This window comes from Nerophis lumbriciformis, linkage group LG20, assembly GCF_033978685.3.
Source record: "Nerophis lumbriciformis linkage group LG20, RoL_Nlum_v2.1, whole genome shotgun sequence".
Taxonomy (NCBI): Eukaryota; Metazoa; Chordata; class Actinopteri; order Syngnathiformes; family Syngnathidae; genus Nerophis; species Nerophis lumbriciformis.
This window is the reverse complement of record NC_084567.2, coordinates 8556365-8578322: the sequence shown is the minus strand read 5'-3', so window position 1 is coordinate 8578322 and position 21958 is coordinate 8556365. Positions and strand designations below refer to the sequence as shown.

The window sequence follows — 21958 nt, the reverse complement described above, 5'->3', positions numbered from 1 at the left end:
AATACAGATCAGCAGGTACCAGAAGGTAAGAAAATTTGCTTTTGCATAATATTGTGAAACAAAACACCAGATAATATGTCTTACCTTACACACCATAATAATACTCCTATGTTGAAGCACATCAAACTAGGAAGCCTTTACCTATCTCTTATGTTTGACTGCCATCCACTGGTCACACTTATCATTACACCATGTACCAAATAAGATTGCTTCAAGGTGGGTAAGCTCAACCAAACGTATTCCTTACATTAGGCGCACCGGGTTAGAAGGCGCACTGTCGAGTTTTGAGGAGGGAAAAAAGTATTTTAAGTGCGCCTTATAGTCCAGAAAATACGATAATATATAATATATATATATAATCTAATATAATATCCAAATTACCGTATTTTTCAGACTATAAGTCGCAGTTTTTTTTCATAGTTTGGCCGGGCTCCAGTGCGACTTATATATGTTTTTTTCCTTTTTTATTATGCATTTTCGGCAGGTGCGACTTATACTCTGGTGCGACTTATACTCCGAAAAATACGGTATATTAATTAATAATTATACATCTATTATAATAATGTAATATAATTAATATAATTATATGAATTAATTATATATCCATTATATTAACATCATATGTGAAATATATATATATATATATATATATATATATATATATATATATATATACGTATACGTATTAAAGTTAAAGTACCAATGATTGTCACACACACACGAGGTGTGGCGAAATTATTCTCTGCATTTGACCCATCACCCTTGATCACCCCCTGGGAGGTGAGGGGAGCAGTGGGCAGCAGCGGTGGCCGCGCCCGGGAATCATTTTTGGTGATTCAACCCCCAATTCCAACCCTTGAGTGCCAAACACGGAGGTAATGGGTCCCATTTTTATAGTCTTTGGTATGACTCGGTATATATATATAGTTATTTTACATCCAAATATTTTTAGCCCAATGCGGCCCCTAAGTCAAGAAGTTTGGGCAACGCCTGGTGTATTAAAGCTACAGACCCACTAAACGGCGTGTTCCCAGTACAGCCTACTAAAAGCGCTGTGAGGCTAACACACTTTCAATACACTCTGAGACGCTCTGAGCAACTTTTAAAAAGTGTTACCTTAAAGAAGTGAACACGTTATGGAAAAAGAAGCAGATACGGACCAGTCAGTTGGCTCAGGTGTTGGATGATTGCAGATGTGCTGTCTTCACAATGAAGTGATATGATGACAAGAATCTGCGGAACAAGGACAAGCGTCAAGACGGGTCGTGTTGTGACTGCACGAGCAATACACCGACTTTGTCTTTTTGCGTGTCGCCGGCGTTGCGCAGCTGCACCGACATCAGCTGCTGCAGCTCCAGCAGTTTCAAGTTGGCCTCGCCGTTCCTTCTGCTGAGGTAAAGGATGATCTGCAGCTTCCTCAGCAGCTGAGCCAGACTCGGGTCAGCGCTCGTCTCGACTGCCTTGCTCAGGTACTCTTTAGAGCAAAAAAACAACATTTTTTTAGTGTCAACGTGGTGAAGCCATGTCACTGACGTCATCACTGACCGGCAGCGGCGCTCAGGTCACACTTGAACACCAGCTCTTTGGCCATGACCAGCATGTGGACCAGAGCCACAAGACGTAACAGCTGCTCCTGATCTGCACGCAACAGCGGGTTGTGATTCTACGGATGCTTTCAAGTTGTGTGTTTGTGTGTACCTCTGACCAGCTCCCCCCTCTCCGCTTGCGTCCTCCTGCACAGAGCCAACTCCTGCTGTCGCAGCACATAGCGCGTCTGGTCCGGAGCCAGGCGCTCAAAGTCCTTCCAGGCGGGCAGGTTGAGGCCCAACTCCCTGGCAGAGGTCAGACGAGGCTGAGCGAAGGCCAGCAGCTCACGGTAGGCCTGATACTGACTGTCTGCAAAACACATTCTTTAATTAAACTTTGTTGTAGCTACATCGGTCTTTGTGTGTGTGGACATTTCTTTAGCACTGATTACCAAGCTATTTACTCTTTGTGAACATTGACGAAGGACACCATTTTTTGGTGATAATATTTGAGTGGGCCCTGGGTAGGGATGTCCCGATCCGATATTTGGATCGGATCGGCTGCCGATATTTGCCAAAAATTGCGTATCGGCAAGGCATGGGAAAATGCCGATCCAGATCCAGTTTAAAAAAAACGCCGGTCCGTGTTTTCCAACGCACCGATTTAAATTAATACATTCCACTTTTCTGCTGCTCCCTAATTTCCGTTCCGCTTTTTCCAGCACACCTTCAACACATCCACAGGTCTGTGAATTCTCACGCAGTTGCTTTTAGCTGCTGGCAGTACACGACAGGCTCTTCTCACTCTTTCCTGTGTCTCCCTCTCACAGACAGCAAGTGCACCTTCTTACACACGTCACATACTGTCACGACATACGTCACATACTGTCACGTCATACGTCACATACGTATACGTCCTCTACCAGCAGAGAGGTAGCAGCATGGCTAACGTTAGCTGTGATGCTAGCGCAGCCGTGCGAGCAACGCTCCCTCTAAGGTGCTCGCCTGTGCAATTGCGCACTGTTTATGCGTCCTCTGCGCGTAGCAAATCTATGCCACGCACAAAATCAAATAAAAAAATAAGCGCATAACAATTTTCGACACACGGACACGACAGAGAAAACAGTTTTCGTCATCATTGTTCAAATACTGTGACGTCTGTCGAGACGTTTATCTCCATTCGGTGCCACACGCCCACACCATCAAAATGCCGAGGCAAAAATGTCCACATCAACACCGTATGAAAAAATTAGTGATTTTTTTAGTTGTGATTTCCTTCTCTGCATGAAAGTTTAAAAGTAGCATATATTAATGCAGTATGAAGAAGAATGTTTTAATGTAGACATGCAAGCCTTGAAAGAAAATGTTGAAAATCAAGACTACATTTCCTGCAAATGGGTGCATTTCTACCCTATATTTGAACTTTAGATTTATTCTCATATCAAACTCTTTTAGCTGTCTTTTTGACACTTACATCCGGCGCCCCCCTCCACACCCTGGATTATAAATAATGTAAATAATTCAATGTGACTATCTTGTGTGATGACTGTATTATGATGATAGTATATATGATAGTATATATCTGTATCATGAATCAATTCAAGTGTACCCCGACTTAAACAAGTTGAAAAACTTATTGGGGTGTTACCATTTAGTGGTCAATTGTACGGAATATGTACTTCACTGTGCAACCTACTAATAAAAGTCTCAATCAATCAATCAAAACACATAGAATCATCATACTGCTGTGATTATATGCATCAAGTGTTCATTCAAGGCTAAGGCAAAATATCGAGATATATATTGTGTATCGCAATATGGCCTTAAAATATCGCAATATTAAAAAAAGGCCGTATCGCCCAGCCCTAGTTTAATGATGCCATTTCTGTTTGTCATGTATAATTTTGTCTATTTTGTGTTTATCCTTGAATAAACAGGTCAGTTTCTTGTTACCAACCATTGTGTATTATTCAAACTCCCCTAATTCAGCTGGCTAGTTGTTATCAAGAGTACTAAAACCCTTTTCAACATGATTCTGACAACTAAGTAGGCTAAATAACTTTAAACTTTAATACATGCTCGGATAGGCCAGTATCGGTATCGGTCAGTATCGGTATCGGATCGGAAATGCAAAAACAATATCGGTATCGGATCGGAAGTGCAAAAACCTGGATCGGGACATCCCTATCCCTGGGTCTCTCTGTAGTGGAAAAATTGTCCCTCAAGGTCAAAAAGGTTAACAACCCCTAACTTTAACTACATTTTTTATTTTTTTAACTCCATGTTCTCTACTGCTCGTTAGTGTTACCATATCTGAGTTATTGTGCAGAAATATGGGGAAATAACGACAAAAGTACACTTCATTTATTAACGGTGTTACAAAAAAGATCAGTTAGAATAATACATAATGTTGGATATAGAGAACGTTCAAACCATTTATTCATTGAATCGAAAATACAACAATTCTTCTCAACAAAAGAGGAGAAATATCTTAGAGAAAAATGTAATTTAAAACATTTGTGCGCACGTACAACACTTAATAAGACCTTCAGTATATCTGTATGTGGAATTCAATGATGGAATGGATTAAGCAAAGAAATCAAACAACGTACTAATATGATCCACTTCAAGAAACTCTTCAAACTTAAAGTGTTTACAAATTACAAAGAAGAAGAACCATGATAAACAATCTGAATTTATTTCATCCATTCATCCATTTTCTAGATAATCTTATTAATCTCGCCATATAAAATATAACTTACTTCACTCATTATTATTTATTTATTTGTATTGTTATTACTTATATTGTGAATACATTGAGAACAGGAAGTGAACAAAAGTTTTAGCAACTGCTATGTAAAGGAAAAGGGGTAGGATTAAATAAGATCCGCTTCTTCCTACTCCTTTTCGAACATGTTGAATAGAGAAACTGGGAAATTGCGATGTATCATGTTGCATGCATGCATGTTCCAAATAAACTCAAATTCAACTCAACCCAAATTTAATACAGCATTTACCTTATTCTCATTTTTTATTTCAAGCTTAAAGGGGAACATTATCACAATTTCAGAAGGGTTAAAACCATTAAAAATCAGTTCCCAGTGGCTTATTTTATTTTTCGAAGTTTTTTTCAAAATTTTACACATCACGCAATATCCCTAAAAAAAGCTTCAAAGTGCCTGATTTTAACCATCGTTATATACACCCGTCCATTTTCCTGTGACGTCACATAGTGATGCCAATACAAACAAACATGGCGGATAGAACAGCAAATTATAGCGACATTAGCTCGGATTCAGACTCGGATTTCAGCGGCTTAAGCGATTCAACAGATTACGCATGTATTGAAACGGATGGTTGTAGTGTGGAGGCAGGTAGCGAAAACGAAATTGAAGAAAAAACTGAAGCTATTGAGCCATATCGGTTCGAACCGTATGCAAGCGAAACCGACGAAAACGACACGGCAGCCAGCGACACGGGAGAAAGCGAGGACGAATTCGGCGATCGCCTTCTAACCAACGATTGGTATGTGTTTGTTTGGCATTAAAGGAAACTAACAACTATGAACTAGGTTTACAGCATATGAAATACATTTGGCAACAACATGCACTTTGAGAGTGCAGACAGCCCATTTCAGGCGAGCTAAGAACATATATTTTTCCACGATTTCAGCACTCAGGTTAACCATACCTAAATAGACACAAAATACTGCATTACACAAGACTACCCGAATGTACTCGAATGATTGAAAAAAATAAATGTTTTTAAGCTAAATTATTGGTAAACACAGTTTATGTATAATAATTTACGTAAAACCGCGAGTAATGAATAATATATTCTGTAGACATACCCTCATCCGCTCTCTTTTCCTGAAAGCTGATCTGTCCAGTTTTGGAGTTGATGTCAGCAGGCCAGGGAAGCTAGGGTCTTTATCGTTGGAAATGCATCTGCTTTGAGTGTCGCAGGATATCCACACATTCTTGCCATCTCTGTCGTAGCATAGCTTTCGTCGGTAAAGTGTGCGGAACAAACGACTGACCATTTCGTCGGCTTTCCCCACAACCTCGTATTTTGAACAAATTTCGTCCAATTTCTTGCCACTTTCGCATCTTTCGGCCACTGGTGCAACTTGAATCCGTCCCTGTTCGTGTTGTTACACCCTCCGACAACACACCGACGAAAGTGAGAAAATGGCGGATTGCTTCCCGATGTGACGTCATCGCTCCGAGAGCGAATAATAGAAAGGCGTTTAATTCGCCAAAATTCACCCATTTAGAGTTCGGAAATCGGTTAAAAAAATATATGGTCTTTTTTCTTCAACATCAAGGTATATATTGACGCTTACATAGGTCTGGTGATAATGTTCCCCTTTAAATTGAAGAAATTATAAATTGTATATTTTATTTAAAATTGTATCGAATCAAGTGATATTTATTATTGTTTATTTTGGACACATGTTTTTAATTGACAGCTGAGTTAAAGTGCATCCGGCAGTGGAGGCTCCTCTATGGGGTCTTGGGGCACTAGGACGGCGTGGCGAAGTTGGGAGAGTGGCCGTGCCAGCAATCTGAACGTTACTGGTTCAATCCCTACCTTCTAACCATCCTAGTCACGTCCGTTGTGTCCTTGAGCAAGACACTTCACTCTTGCTCCTGATGGGTCGTGGTTAGCGCCTTGCATGGCAGCTCCCGCCCTCAGTGTGTGAATGGGTGAATGTGGAAATAGTGTCAAAGCGCTTTGAGTTCCTTAAAAAAAAGGTAGAAAAGCGCTATACAAGTACAACCCATTTACCATTTAGGACAGGGGTGGGCAATTCATTTTTACCGGGGGCCGCATGAGCAACCTGAGCACTGCTGGAGGGCCACATCGACAATATTTCAATTAAATTTTGCTCAATATTATTTTTGATGTATACCGTAAGATAAATAATAATAATAATAATAATAATACTTTCATTTAACCTAACTTAACTTTATACCAAAAGCACTGCTTTGGAAATCATTTGTAACCCTTTCAGAGATCACATTTAGTTCCCCTTAAACATCCTCATGTTGCACAATGAAATGTAAACATAGGATGAAGTGTGCATTCCTGTAACTTTCTCTAGTAACAGCATTCCATGATTAATATAAATAAATTAACATTAATAATAAATGACAGTAGAATAAGCACACGTATGACTGAGGAGTCATAGTGTAACTTTGTGTGGTGTTTGAGTTGTCCGACTTTTTGTGTGGCCATAAACGCACCAGTGGCTTAGTGCTATGAGTGTTGGTGACAGATGACAAGTTGGTTTTGGCCTGGTTTGTACGGAAGAAAATGACTAGTTTTTCGAGATAGAAGTGTTTTACTCATGTTTTTGGTGTGGTTATGGCCGAATATAAACAGTTTTGCTCAATTAAATAATCGATATACTGTAATTCCTGGCCTCGAAGCATCTCGATAGATGTTACAATAATTGAACGGTGTTCAATTGAACGGTGTTGACGAACACCGTTAGTGCCGCTTGTTGTCACTGTCACTCAGAGTTGCATTGCAAAATTACACAGAATAAATGTGTTTATTTTGTTTAGAATTCAGATGGGTTTGATTTGGTGCGAGGCATATATTTGCTGTGCGCAGAGGACGCTTGAGCAGTGCGCAATTGCGCAGGCGCGCACCTTAGAGGGAACGTTGCTTGGCAGTCCATGTCTTGTTGAAAACACGCCATTTGTCATCAACTTTTCTCTTTTTAGCGTCTCGGGTGTAAACCGTGCATTACTTGTCGCTGTGCACCTTCACTCACAGGTTACACACAGACATACGCCCATAAATAACACTTTTCAAAATAAAAGCAGCACAGTTGTATTGCGCGCACGATATAGATGTTTTTTCAACTTTATTTTGTAATTTGTGATTGCAGCTGTTCACAATCAGTCACAATCACGCACGCGCATACGTCCACACGGAAGTAATACAAATAACGCTTTTCAAAACAAAAGCAGCACCATTGTATTGCACACTCGACATAGATACTTTTTAAAATGTATTTTGTAATTTATGATTGTCCTCACGCGGGCCGGACAGGGACGCACAAAGGGCCGGATGAGGCCCGTGGGCCGCAGAATGCCCAGGTCTGATTTAGGAGGTTAACCACTTTACTACTGTTACCCCAGGTGGCCCTTGGCAAAGGCCTAGTACCTGACTGCCCCCTAGCCAGGGATACGGTGAAGACCTCAACGGCGGAGCAGGCGGAAGACGGTAGATTTAAGAACTACCACAACGGCTGCGATGGCGGAAGAAGGCACCCCCACCTCCATGTGGGCCCAGTTATGGGGAAATAACAACCCAAGACCTCAACGGTGGAACAGGCGGAGGATGATTGCTAACCCTATGGAACGTCACAACGGCTTGGATGGCGGATGAAGGCTGCAGCAGAAAAGGGTCCCCAGTCGTCTTGGACTCCATGCCACTGGACCCTGACCCGGATCTGTCAAGGATCGTGTGGTGACTGTCTGTGCACCAGTCTCCCCACGTTAAAGGGGAACATTATCACCAGGCCTATGTAAGCGTCAATATATACCTTGATGTTGCAGAAAAAAGACCTTTTTTTTTTAACCGATTTCCGAACGAAATGGGTGAATTTTGGCGAATTAAACGCCTTTCTATTATTCGCCCTCGGAGCATTGTGACGTCACATCGGGAAGCAATCCGCCATTTTCTCAAACATATTACAAACACCGAGTCAAATCAGCTCTGTTATTTTCCGTTTATTTCGACTGTTTTCCGTACCTTGGAGACATCATGCCTCGTCGGTGTGTTATCAGAGGGTGTAACAACACGAACAGGGACGGATTCAAGTTGCACCAGTGGCCCAAAGATGCGAAAGTGGCAAGAAATTGGACGTTTGTTCCGCACACTTTACCGACGAAAGCTATGCTACGACAGAGATGGCAAGAATGTGTGGATATCCTGCGACACTCAAAGCAGATGCATTTCCAACGATAAAGTCAAAGAAATCTGCCGCCAGACCCCCAGGAAAAGAGAGCGGATGAGGGTATGGCTACAGAATATATTAATTGATGAAAACTGGGCTGTCTGCACTCTCAAAGTGCATGTTGTTGCCAAATGTATTTCATATGCTGTAAACCTAGTTCATAGTTGTTAGTTTCCTTTAATGCCAAACAAACACATACCAATCGTTGGTTAGAAGGCGATCGCCGAATTCGTCCTCGCTTTCTCCCGTGTCGCTGGCTGTCATGTCGTTTGTCGGTTTCGCTTGCATACGGTTCAAACCGATATGGCTCAATAGCTTCAGTTTCTTCTTCAATTTCGTTTTTGCTACCTGCCTCCACACTACAACCATCCGTTTCAATACATGCGTAATCTGTTGAATCGCTTAAGCCGCTGAAATCCGAGTCTGAATCCGAGCTAATGTCACTATACCTTGCTGTTCTATCCGCCATGTTTGTTTGTGTTGGCATCACTATGTGACGTCACAGGAAAATGGGATATTGCGTGATGGGTACAATTTTGAAAAAAACTTCGAAAAATAAAATAAGCTACTGGGAACTGATTTTTAATGGTTTTAACCCTTCTGAAATTGTGATAATGTTCCCCTTTAAACAAAGTCGCGCACAGGCATCCTCCATAAAGGGATAACCCCCTACCAGGGGGATAGTCATACTCGCTTCGAGTGACCGCCGATGATGATGAGTTACGACATTGTGAAGTACACACCAGCAGGGGGCGTAAACGTTTTGATAGGATTCATAGATTTCATTTTGTAAAGCTGACAAGGCCCCTACCATGAGTTTGCTTTCGGGTGCATTCATGTTCCGACAGTGAAGGCGGAGTGAGAGTCGTACCTGTGGCCTGGACCTCCACCACTCTGCTGCCATCATGGGTGAAGCGCAGAGCGTCGGTTGGAGGTATCGCAGCATCAGCATTATTCTGCTCTCTAGTGGCGTGTCCTGATGCCGCAGCGGCGCTCAGCGTCCTCTCTGCCAGTGTGCGTGTGTCCTCAGGACGAGGCTGCTGCTGCTCCTCTGACTTTGTTGCTTTTTCCTGCTGCGCTGGTGCTGATGAACCACAAATGACATTTTAAAATGACAATGCTCTTCTTTGTCAGCCAGCTGTAATGTTACCTGCTGCTGGGACGGGAGACACTGGCTGTGACCTCAGCATCATGAAGGTGGTCAGCGGGTCAACTTGCTGATGCGCCGGGCGCCCGGAAGCCATGACGTCTCTCTGGTCTTCTTCCTTCACCCCGAAGGCGACTTTCTGCGCACTCTGTTTTAATTGGCTGACATTCTTCCAACAAGGAGCAGGTACATATCCACTCTTGTCAGCCGTTCTATCAACGTTGCCAGTGGAAGGTTGGATTTCCTTTATGTTGGGAGTTAGTTTTAGACATTTTTTGTCACCGGAAAAGTCTGTTTCTGCTTTTGAAGGGAAAGCAGCATTTTGGGACTCCTCCAGGTGAGGCTGTAGCAGGGTGGTGCTCACCGCTACTGACCAGATGATGTCTGCAGTTAGAGAAGAGTTCGTATCATCCGCTGAGATTTGTGGTCGCCTGAGAAATAAAAATGGCTTAGCTCACCTGTCTCATCAGGTTCTAGAGACACGTTACTGAAATCCTCCAACATGTGGTTGCTGTCATGAAAAGAAGGAAGATCAGCACTCAGCCTCTCCGGAGACTCCCTCCAGCTGCCAAATAAGACTCTGGTCTCCAGCTCTGGAGCAAAACTCTCCAACGTTATTAGCATCAATGCTTCGCTCAGAGGCTGGAATTCAACAGCGGCTTCTTGTAGCTCAGGTTCTGTCAGAACAGTACAAAAGTATTAGTGGAGCGCAGGTGATGTCCAAAGTACGGCGGTTTGCGCTTTTAAAAAAGTAAATGAAGTATGGCTTGCATCAGATCATTACTAAATAGGTTATTTTTCTTTGGAATCTTCCGATAAGTCTATTATGTTTGATGTGGTTCAGGTTTTACGCCCCCGTTTACCCAGGCTTAGTGTTGGGTTTTAGGGTCCCGGGCCATATGCACAAAAGGCAGCAGCGTGTACCATTACATTGTCAAAGCAGACAGGACGTTGTCATTTTTTCCCACGCTTTGGACCCTGCGGATTATAAAATGGATTTATGGATTTTTCTTCGCTAACGGCCATAATGTTTTGTGTTCAACAAATAGTTTTCACAGTGTATAGAACACCGACGGAGACATTGAAAAGGTGTGTAATTGTTTGTGCTATGACGCCATCTTTTGGACGAGTTTGTTGACTGCAGGTGCCGTGGGTTGAAAATGTAATGCTGTTTTGTTCCTTGAACCGGAAGTATTCGTCCATCGCGTTCCTGCTCAAAAGTATTCTTCATTCATCACTACAAGCAACATTTGTAAGTTTTACAATAGAACTAAAACAATTCATACTTACTAAACCGTCCCATGTGTGATGTCTGTAGGAGTGTTTTCATGGATATTTGTACGTGCTTGTCCTTAGCATTGGCGAATATGCTAACATGTGTACAAGTGTCTGTGTTAGTATTATTAACTTACAAACCCCGTTTCCATATGAGTTGGGAAATTGTGTTAGATGTAAATATAAACGGAATACAATGATTTGCAAATCCTTTTCAACCCATATTCAATTTAATGCACTAGAAAGACAACATATTTGATGTTCAAACTCATAAACTTTTTTTTTTTTTTGCAAATAATAATTAACTTAGAATTTCATGGCTGCAACACGTGCCAAAGCAGTTGGGAAAGGGCATGTTCACCACTGTGTTACATCACCATTTCTTTTAACAACACTCAATAAACGATTGGGAACTGAGGAAACTAATTGTTGAAGCTTTGAAAGTGGAATTCTTTCCCATTCTTGTTTTATGTAGAGCTTCAGTCGTTCAACAGTCTGGGGTCTCCGCGGTCATATTTTACGCTTCATAATGCGCCACACATTTTCGATGGGAGACAGGTCTGGACTGCAGGCGGGCCAGGAAAGTACCCGCACTCTTTTTTTACAAAGCCACTCTGTTGTAACACGTGCTGAATGTGGCTTGGCATTGTCTTGCTGAAATAAGCAGGGGCGTCCATGAAAAAGACGGCGCTTAGATGGCAGCATATGTTGTTCCAAAACCTGTATGTACCTTTCAGCATTAATGATGCCTTCACAGATGTGTAAGTTACCCATGCCTTGGGCACTAATGCACCCCCATACCATCACAGATGCTGGCTTTTGAACTTTGCGTCGATAACAGTCTGGATGGTTCGCTTCCCCTTTGGTCCGGATGACACGATGTCGAATATTTCCACAAAAAATTTGAAATCTGGACTCGTCAGACCACAGAACACTTTTCCACTTTGCATGAGTCCATCTTAGATGATCTCGGGCCCAGAGAAGCCGGCGGCGTTTCTGGATGTTGATGATAAATGGCTTTCACTTTGCATAGTAGAGCTTTAACTTGCACATACAGATGTAGCGACCAACTGTATTTAGTGACAGTGGTTTTCTGAAGTGTTCCTGAGCCCATGTGGTGATATCCTTTAGAGATTGATGTCGGTTTTTAATACAGTGCCATCTGAGGGATCGAAGGTCACGGTCATTCAATGTTGGTTTCCGGCCATGCCGCTTACGTGCAGTGATTTCTCCAGGTTCTCTGAACCTTTTGATGATATTACGGACCGTAGATGTTGAAATCCCTAAATTTCTTGCAATTGCACTTTGAGAAACGTTGTTCTTAAACTGTTTGACTATTTGCTCACGCAGTTGTGGACAAAGGGGTGTACCTCGCCCCATCCTTTCTTGTGAAAGACTGAGCATTTTTTGGGAAGCTGTTTTTATACCCAATCATGGCACCCACCTGTTCCCAATTAGCCTGCACACCTGTGGGATGTTCCAAATAAGTGTTTGATGAGCATTCCTCAACTTTATCAGTATTTATTGCCACCTTTCCCAACTTCTTTGTCACGTGTTGCTGGCATCAAATTCTAAAGTTAATGATTATTTGCAAAAAAAAAAAAAAATGTTTATCAGTTTGAACATCAAATATGTTGTCTTTGTAGCATATTCAACTGAATATGGGTTGAAAATGATTTGCAAATCATTGTATTCCGTTTATATTTACATCTAACACAATTTCCCAACTCATATGGAAACAGGGTTTGTACAATGGCATTCTTTTTGTAGTGTTTCAGTTTCGTAAATTCCCCAAAACGTCACCGTGGAGGTATGGAGTCTGTTTATCTGATTGGACAGCTAGCTTCTGCAGCTTGTGGGTCCATGACGATGACTTCTGTTTTGTTCGGTCAGCCCTTTTACTGCCTGTGTTACAGGCAACTTTTAAAAACAATAAAGGTATGTAAATAAACATTTACAAATATCTTTCGTAACGATATACAGTATATCTGTGGCTTATAGTCCGGTGCGGCTAATATATGTAAACATATTTATTGGGTGGGTTTGGCTTAAATACCAGTGTGCTCTATAGCCCATAAAATTTGGTAATATACCAAATAAATAAATAGTTACAAAATATGAATGCTTGTTTGACAGTTTAGCATGTGTACTGCAAATTAATTTGTGTATGTTTAATAAATGAATGGAATGCCCTCCCGGTAACAATTAGAGATGCTACCTCAGTAGAAGCATTTAAGTCCCATCTTAAAACTCATTTGTATACTCTAGCCTTTAAATAGCCCCCCTGTTAGACCAGTTGATCTGCCGTTTCTTTTCTTTTCTCCTCTGCTCCCCTTTTCCTTGAGGGGGGGGGGGCACAGGTCCGGTGGCCATGGATGAAGTGCTGGCTGTCCAGAGTCGGGACCCGGGGTGGACCGCTCGCCTGTGCATCGGCTGGGAACATCTCTACGCTGCTGACCCGTCTCCGCTCGGGATGGTGTCCTGCTGGCCCCACTATGGACTGGACTCTTACTATTATGTTGGATCCACTATGGACTGGACTCTCACAATATTATGTCAGACCCACTCGACATCCATTGCTTTCGGTCTCCCCTAGAGGGGGGGGGTTACCCACATATGCGGTCCTCTCCAAGGTTTCTCATAGTCATTCACATCGACGTCCCACTGGGGTAAGTTTTTCCTTGCCCGTATGTGGGCTTTGTACCGAGGATGTCGTTGTGGCTTGTGCAGCCCTTTGAGACACTTGTGATTTAGGGCTATATAAATAAAGATTGATTGATAAATAGGACACTCTCATATCATGGTCATTAGTATTATCACGGTATTGTTAGATCATGTGCTCAAAAACTACTTATACACATACTGAAATCTTTTAGGCAAGTTCTATGAAAATAAAATAAATACATAAACAACAGCTAGCTTCACTAATGGCTAGCTAGCAATTACAGCGCTAGCTGCTAGCTAGGGATTAGCAGTGACAGCTACTAGCTTCATTTAGTGGCACTAGCTGTAATGGGGAAAGAGTCGTTACTGTGCTTTATATTCATGTTAGCATTTGAGTTTGTAATTAGCGTGCAAGTTGCCAGCCATCAATTAGCGGTGGTAGATTCCAGCTAGCTAGCATTCTTCTCCGGGAAATGAGCTTCATCGCTCGTCCGTGAGTTTATAGAACTGCGGTTATCACTCACAGTTTTACAAGAATAATCATTCTAACCGTGGGGAGTTTTAGTGCAATATATCATTAATAACGGTCATATCCAAACTGTAGATCATGGTCGACCTCAGGGGCGTCACTAGCTTTTAAGGACAGGGGGGGCTTTGCCCCTAGGAGATGCATAGAATGCGAGCGAATGTTACGCACGAGCACAAAACTTCACAAACGGCTAACAAAGACTTAGAAATTATTCATTGTTATTTTTTTTTTTAAATGCACGGGACGAAATGAAATGCTCCCCGGGACGATGGCTTTTAACCATATATTTTCTTTTTCTTTTTATGTATTTATTCATTTTACATTTTATATTAAATGTCTTGGGTTTTCCTCCCTCTGAAAATCCTATTAAATGTTTAACAAGCCATCCTATAATAATAAAACAGCTATTAATGTAACAATACAATAAAACAAATATATTTAATGATGTTTTTTTCATTATTTTAACAATAGGCTAATGTATATTACTTTATATAGATTCTACAAGAAACACAAAACTTAAAAAATAAATGATTTACAATTGCACACACAAGGTTTTGTGCAGCTTCACTCATTGTAAAGGAAGATAATGTGCTTCGTACACCTGCAGGACCGCAAGCAAGGTCGCAGAGAAAATGCGGGCTGGAATTTGAGTGATGTGGGCATTTTCTATATGATCAAATGGAATGGATTGGATACCGACGCACTAAAGGGGCTCTCTACCTTACGCTACGAAGTGAGGGGAAACTGAGTGAATAATAACAGGTTATATGATTATTTATTTAAACTCATATTTGGGCCACTTTATAATGAATATGTCGGCATTTATTTGTAAAAAAACCCATAAAAACACCAAATTATTTAGGGGGGCTTAAGAATATTTTAGGGGGGCTTGAGCCCCCCTAAAATAGGCCTAACAACGCCAATGGTCGACCTCAATGCAACACAGAGAACACGTTTCTACCTGTAAACAGGAAGCTCAACACATAGTCGGGATGCTTCTCCGCCTTCCAAAGCGTCATCTCCATCTGCTGCTGAGCTGCGGCTGACACCAAACAACTGGGTGACCATAAAAACATCATCAAAATCACAAAAAGCATACTCAGACATCTTCAACAATCTAATTATACAAGAGATGCCTTCACTGTAGATTGAGGCCATCAGAGCACTAATTAACATGCTTATTGTGCTTGGACTGTAGTTTGCATCATTCCTCTAGTTCAGACCTGGGCAAATTAAGGCCCGGGTGCCGCATGCGGCCTGTTAAGTTTTTCAACCTGGCCTGCCAGACATTCCCACATAATTGTTTTAGATCTTGAAGATGGAAACTGTAGCTGCCATTATGATGTGCAGGGATGTTTTTAAATTACCGTAAGTCTTGCAACATAGATAGCATTTCAATGGTTGGAATCTGCGCTTTTGCATGATATACTAGTTACTATGGTCATCTAATTAGTTACTATGGTAATCGAATTACTTACTACGACCGGGAATAAGCGGTAGAAAATGGATGAGATGGTAATCTAAGTCACAGCAGCTCAGACGAGGCAACAAGCAGTGTGGGTGGGGAGCGTTTCTACAGAGTGTTTCCAGAGCGGCCAGCCTGAAATGCGGGTGTCAGGGACACGCGCAAAAGGAGATCTTTACAACAAAGTTCTAAAGTTTAGTGATATATTAGATTGCAGGTGGGGTTTTTTTTTACCCTTCACGTTAAGGGTGTAATGGTACACAAAAATTTCGGTTAGGTACGTACCTCGGTTTAGAGGTCACGGTTCGGTTCATTTTCGGTACAGTAAGAAAACAACAAAATATAAAAATGTTTGTTAATTATTTACCAAATTTGTAAACAATGGCTTTATCCTTTTAACATTGGGAACACTATAATAATTCTGCCTAAAAATAGAAATAGCTCTGTGTGTGATGGATGTGAGTCACCACTAAGCTGATCAGTGCAACAGCAGGCAGTCATGAATGCTAAGCATAACAATAACATACATATACACACAGGGTCCATTGCCAGGGTTAATGTGGTCAACATATATAAAATAAAAACTAAATAATTTAAGGCTCAGAATGGTTTCTTAACAAAACCTTTCTACATATAAAGTGCTTTTTTTGATTGATTGATTGAGACTTGTATTAGTAGATTGCACAGTACAGTACATATTCCGTACAATTGACCACTAAATGGTAACACCCCAATAAGTTTTTCAACTTGTATAAGTCGGGGTCCACGTTAATCAACATTAAACTGCCTCAAGTTGTTGCTCAGATTAAATAAAATGACAAAACTTTTCTTCTACATATAAAAAGTGCAACATTAAACAGTTTCAAATGAACTCAGCCTCAGATTAACTTTTCTTCCCCCCCAGCCTTTAACCCTGGTGACTTTCACTCAATTTTCATGTTTTTTGCCAGAAAAATCAGTTCATCCACATTGTCTGCAGAAAGAAGAAGTGGTTCAAAATCTAGTTTTTAATGCAATATGGTCTTAAATCTGCTGCTATAAAAACACCAACGGCATTTGTTATTGCTTTAGCCCTGCCTGACTAGCCGAGGAGAGGCTGCTTGAATGCTGTGTTTGCACGACGCTCGTCTTTTTCTTCGTTGAAGCGATGTTCACTTGGGGGTGGTGACGCTTCAAATGGGTTAGCATGTTTGACGTGTTGCCAGAAGCATACCCTACCGCTGCTGAACAATATCGGCAAACCGCTTTCGCTTTGTTGTCGTAGCCCGGTTGCTGCTAGCATGCCGTGTGTTGCGCCTCGGTGTGCATTGTTTACACAACGTGCAGTACGCTACTTCATATGTCCGTGTGGAAACTCGTTCGGTACACCTCCGAACCAAACCGAAACCCCCATACCGAAACGGTTCAATACAAATACACGTACGGTTACACCCTTACTTCACGTTCATATTTCACTGTGTTTGTTGCATTTTTGTGGCGCTTCGCTTGATTGTAAAATATGTGGATAGAGAGGGGGTGTGACGTTCATATGTTGTCAATATTCAGTGTTTTATCATTCATAGTTAATATTGTAAATGCCACATTCTTTATTTTGACGTACATTCTGGGTGTCTCATTCAGTAAAAAAAATTAGAACTGTCATAACGTTTTTAGCATTCAATCAGACATTATTGTGAGGTTTTGTATTAGTGTTCCTAAAAATAGATATACTGGCCTCCAGACACAGGTCTGCTCTAGTTGTTGTTTTCAAAGTTACATCCTCACTCACAGTCCGCCCGGCGGAGACAAAGCCTCCCTCTCTAGGTCACACGTCCGTAGTAACACGTGAGACTGGCGGCCGTCAGTGGCAGGAGGCGGAGACAGGGTCACGTCCAGCTCCAAATCGGTCGGAAGAACCGCATGTCCTGGAAGGTAAACGCCAATTCAGAAGGGGAGAAATAAATATTTTTAAAAAATCGAACAAAGTTGGGTTACGCATGACGTTGAACATCTTTTCTCTCACAAGTGGAGGAGATTATTTTTCTCACGCTTGGAGCTCAAAAAACAGTCTCTATGGACACATATTACTGTTAGAAATAGGGGTGTCCCGAGCTTATATTGATATCAGATAATATTGGTTTGCATCAGCCAGCTAACATCTAAATGTCCTCCAATAAACACACAATGTTGATATTTTCTTCTATTTTAGTCAAGTCATTTATTAAAAGGCAAACATGGCAGGCTATAGGCTACTAGGAGCTAGCAGCTACGCAACAGCTAAGCACACAAGCTAGACATATGTAAAAAGTGTCTCTAATTTAACAATATTGCAGTGTAAAACAGCACATTTGCTAATATAAACAAGTATCAAGTAATTATAGTTGCATATGACTTACACATACAAAGTCCCCAAGGCAGAAGCATATTAGAAAGTACCCAGTATCAAACGTGTCCGCATATTCAGCTTACTGTGTCATGAGCTTAATTCAGTTGATTATTATGACGCCATAAAACAAATTACCACTACACTTCAATTAAAGACAGCATAAGTCCATTCCAGAGAGGTAAGTTATTAAATGGTTTTTGTCAAGACGTGGACTATGGTGTGTTTGTTTTCCCGAGATGCAAGTAAAGCTGGACTGGTCATGGTGTGAAGGTAAATACATATTTATTTATAACACTCAAAGGAACAAAAAGCGCGCTCAAGGCGGAAGTACAAACTTGACTAACGAAACAAAAAGACTTGCACGTGGGCAAAAAACTGTGAACAATTAAACAAAAACACTAACTGTGGCATTAATAGAAAAAACTTACTTGGACAAGGCATGAAGTGCGCAGAGGTAGACAGAGTGTGACAGGGGTATGAATGCGGGATGTCACCAGAAGGACAAACTGAAAACAATGAACTTAAATACTACAGACATGATTAACGAAAACAGGTGCGTGACTCAAAACGTGAAACAGGTGCGTGACGTGACAGGTGAAAACTAATGGGTTGCTATGGTGACAAACAAGAGTGCACAATGACTCCAAACGTGAAACAGGTGAAACTAATGGGTAATCATGGAAACAAGACAAGGGAGTGAAAAGCCAGAAACTAAAGAGTCCATTAACTAAACAAAACATGACTAAAACAAAACATGATTACACAGACATGACAGTTTTCTGTTTGACTAATTTCTAGGGGTGCACAAAAAAATCGATTCACAACCAAACCGCGATTCTTATTCATCCCAATTGTAAATTGATTGACAATTTTCAAAAATCTATATTTTTAAAAAAAAACAGGAATTCATTTTTTCAAATATGTTTTCAGGCCATCTTTATGCAACTGAAAGGAGCTTTTCTAACATGTACCTTGTTTAAAAAAATGTTAATTATAATTATTATACCAAATAATACATTGCGAGAATTGGTTTAAATACAGAATTGTGTTGAATCAAGTCTGAATCAAATCATCACCCCAGTAGTCGAAGCGGATCAATTGGTGCCCAAAGATTCACACCCCTACAAATTTCACATGATCAAACATTTTCTAACATTCCACACAGCAAAATAATAAAAGTATGTATGATTCTTGCTGATATTGGATCAATATCAGTATCGGCCCAAAATAAAGGCTCAAATATCAGTATCCAATCAGAAGTGAAAAAGTCGTATCGGCACAGACTAAACTGAACTAAACACTAAAAAAAATCCCTTTTGCATAACAAGGCCCATTTACTTACTACATGTACTTACTGTAAGAAAGAAATGTGGGTGTTGGCCTCAAAGAAGGATGTGTATCATCACATGCTGTGTAGGTGTCAACCTCATTATTTATTTGTATCACCCCCATGAGCTGTAATATGTTACCGATGTGTGACATGTTGAAGAAATTCCACTACTGTTTGTGATATATTTAGTTTGCCCCTTGAACAGATCATCCGTATTTCCAATGGCTCCAAGATTAGATTGTGTTAGAGCAGAGATGCCCAAAGTGCAGCCCAGGGGACATTTGCAGCAAGCAGCTAATTTTTTTAACGGGCCACGACACATTATAAAAAACATATTAAAAAGTGGAATAAAAGAGCATACAGATGAAATGTAATGAGATCAAGTTGCATTTGACCTTAATAATGCAAAGCTGCCATGCAGACTTTTTTGTTCTTTAAAACTGTCATTGCTCAAAATATAACAATAAATGGAAATCATTGTTGTTAAGAATTATTGATATATTTAAGGCTCCAATTACCTGACAAGTGGTATTTTTTGTGTTTGCCATAAAAAACAACATTTTCTATGACAAAAAGAGCATCAAAATAAAAATAAAAACATATCATCAATATGTACAATATACACACTGCAAGTATATATATATAATGTAGTAACAGACACCTTCATATCAATATAATATGTACAATATACACACTGCAAGTATATATATATATATATAGTAGTAACAGACACCTTCATAACAATATAATATGTAAAATATATACACTGCTTGAAAGATACATCTCCTGGATGCACTGGGACACATCATCAGTGATGTATCCTGGATTCATCGGGTGTTTCGGGTCTCGCAACATCAGACACCCTCGTCCAGGCGACCCAGCCGGGGTGATCAAGTCCCTGCTTGTGTCCCAGTAGCAACCCACGGATCTGCCCTTTTCAGCCACAACCACCTTGTGGCTTTCTCTGCCGCTTCACTTGCGGATTGAATGGCCCTCCTTTTGGCCGCCCCTTTGACTCCCAATCGGCCAAGCACTTTACAGAGGGAGCGTCCTGCAAAGCCACGGCAACCAACTTCTATTGGCTCATAGAAAGTCCTCCAGCCCCTGCCCCTGCAGTCCTCCACCAGCTCCTGATACTTGGCACGTTTCTTTTCGTTGGCTTCCTCAATCCGCTCCTCCCAAGGCACTGTTAGTTCCAGCATGATGAGGTGTTTTGAAGCCTCTGAGATGATTATCATGTCTGGCCGTAGAGATGTTTTTACAATGTGCTGGGGGAACCTCAGTTGTTTTCCCAGGTCAACGTGTAGCTGCCAATCAGGGGCTGTGTGAAGGAGTCCTGTTATTGTCTTTGGACGTGCACGAGGTCTCTCCCCAGCTTTGATGAAAGAGATTGCCTTCTTTGGCGCATGATGTTGCTTGCTGCTGCTGATGGCTGAGGCTATGCTCTCAGCAACTGCTTTGAGTACCTGGTCATGACGCCAGCGATAGCGACCATCAGCCAGAGACTTTGGGCAACTGCTGAGGAGATGTTCCAAGGAGCCTCTTCCGGAGCAAAGGGAGCAGAAGGGTGTCTCGCTCTTCCCCCAAACATGGAGGTTTGCTGGGCTAGGGAGGGAATCGTAGACTGCTGCCACGAGGAACCGGACGCGGTGGAGGTCTGCCTGCATGATGTTTGACCAGGTGACTTTGCGCTGCAACGTGCCCTCCCATCTTGTCCATGCCCCCTGTTGCCGGAGTCCCACTACCCTGCCCACTCGCTCTTCCTCCAAGCCTGCTCGGACCTCCTCCTGGAGTAGATGTCGTCTGTCTTTGCCCCGGGCCTGGCTGACTTGGGTCTTTGGGAAGTAGCCCAAGCCTGCTCTCCCTGTTGCTATGGCCCCAACCAGTGCCTTTTGTCTAAGGCGTGACTCAGCCACCTCCACTGCCTTTTCTGCCTTCCACTTCCTTCCTGTCCTCACTTCAATCCCGGCTGATGACACCTTGCAGTCCCTGGAGTCTCTGTACTGTAGGGCTTCTCTTGTGCGTGCCACCTTGAATTCTTCAGTGAGCCCACTGAAGGGTAGCTGCAGGATGTTGCTTGTCCCGTACAGAGCAGCGCTGTTGAGGCTGCGTGGGAGACCCAGCCATTTCCGCAGAAAGCTGCTGATCTTCCTTTCAAAGGATTCCACTGTTGTTACTGGGACTGCATATACAAGGAGAGGCCACAGGACTCTGGGAAGGATGGAGTGCTGGTAGATCCAGGCTTTGAATCTACCAGGTAGGCCAGACTTGTCTACTTTGGTGAGCCACCCTCCAAGCTCTTCAGTAGACTTCTGGATAGCAGCAGAGTCCTTCAGGCTGGAGTCAAAGAGCTTTCCCAAGCTCTTGACTGGTTGCTCCGTGATGGATGGAATGACCGTTCCTGAGATTGAGAATCGGAATTTGTTGACCACCTTCCCCTTCTTCAGCACCATGGACCTTGACTTTGCGGGCTTGAAACTCATCCTGGCCCACCCAATGAGCCTCTCCAATCCCTGCAAGATCCACCTGCTCCCTGGTACTGATGTTGTTGTTATGGTAAGGTCATCCATATAGGCTCTAATGGGGGGCTGTCGAACACCTGATCTGGACAGAGGCCCTCTGCATTCCACCTCAGCAGACTTTACCACCATATTCATCGCCAGTGTAAAAAGGACAACGGA

General features: G+C 41.9%; 1 protein-coding gene across 3 annotated transcripts in view; it reads right to left on the bottom strand.

Annotated features, from left to right (window-relative positions):
- shoc1 (shortage in chiasmata 1) overlaps window positions 1-21958 on the bottom strand; it is a 70055-nt gene that overhangs the window by 28034 nt on the left and 20063 nt on the right. For all 3 annotated transcript variants that reach the window (XM_061980364.1, XM_061980366.1, XM_061980365.1), the window contains 9 exons: window positions 17351-17486; window positions 15079-15173; window positions 10108-10326; window positions 9653-10033; window positions 9374-9586; window positions 1699-1896; window positions 1546-1638; window positions 1296-1474; window positions 1161-1233 (listed from right to left, as the gene is read on the bottom strand). In XM_061980364.1, coding sequence (XP_061836348.1) covers window positions 1161-1233; window positions 1296-1474; window positions 1546-1638; window positions 1699-1896; window positions 9374-9586; window positions 9653-10033; window positions 10108-10326; window positions 15079-15173; window positions 17351-17486 — 1587 coding nt within the window. The remainder of the gene's footprint in view (window positions 1-1160; window positions 1234-1295; window positions 1475-1545; window positions 1639-1698; window positions 1897-9373; window positions 9587-9652; window positions 10034-10107; window positions 10327-15078; window positions 15174-17350; window positions 17487-21958) is intronic.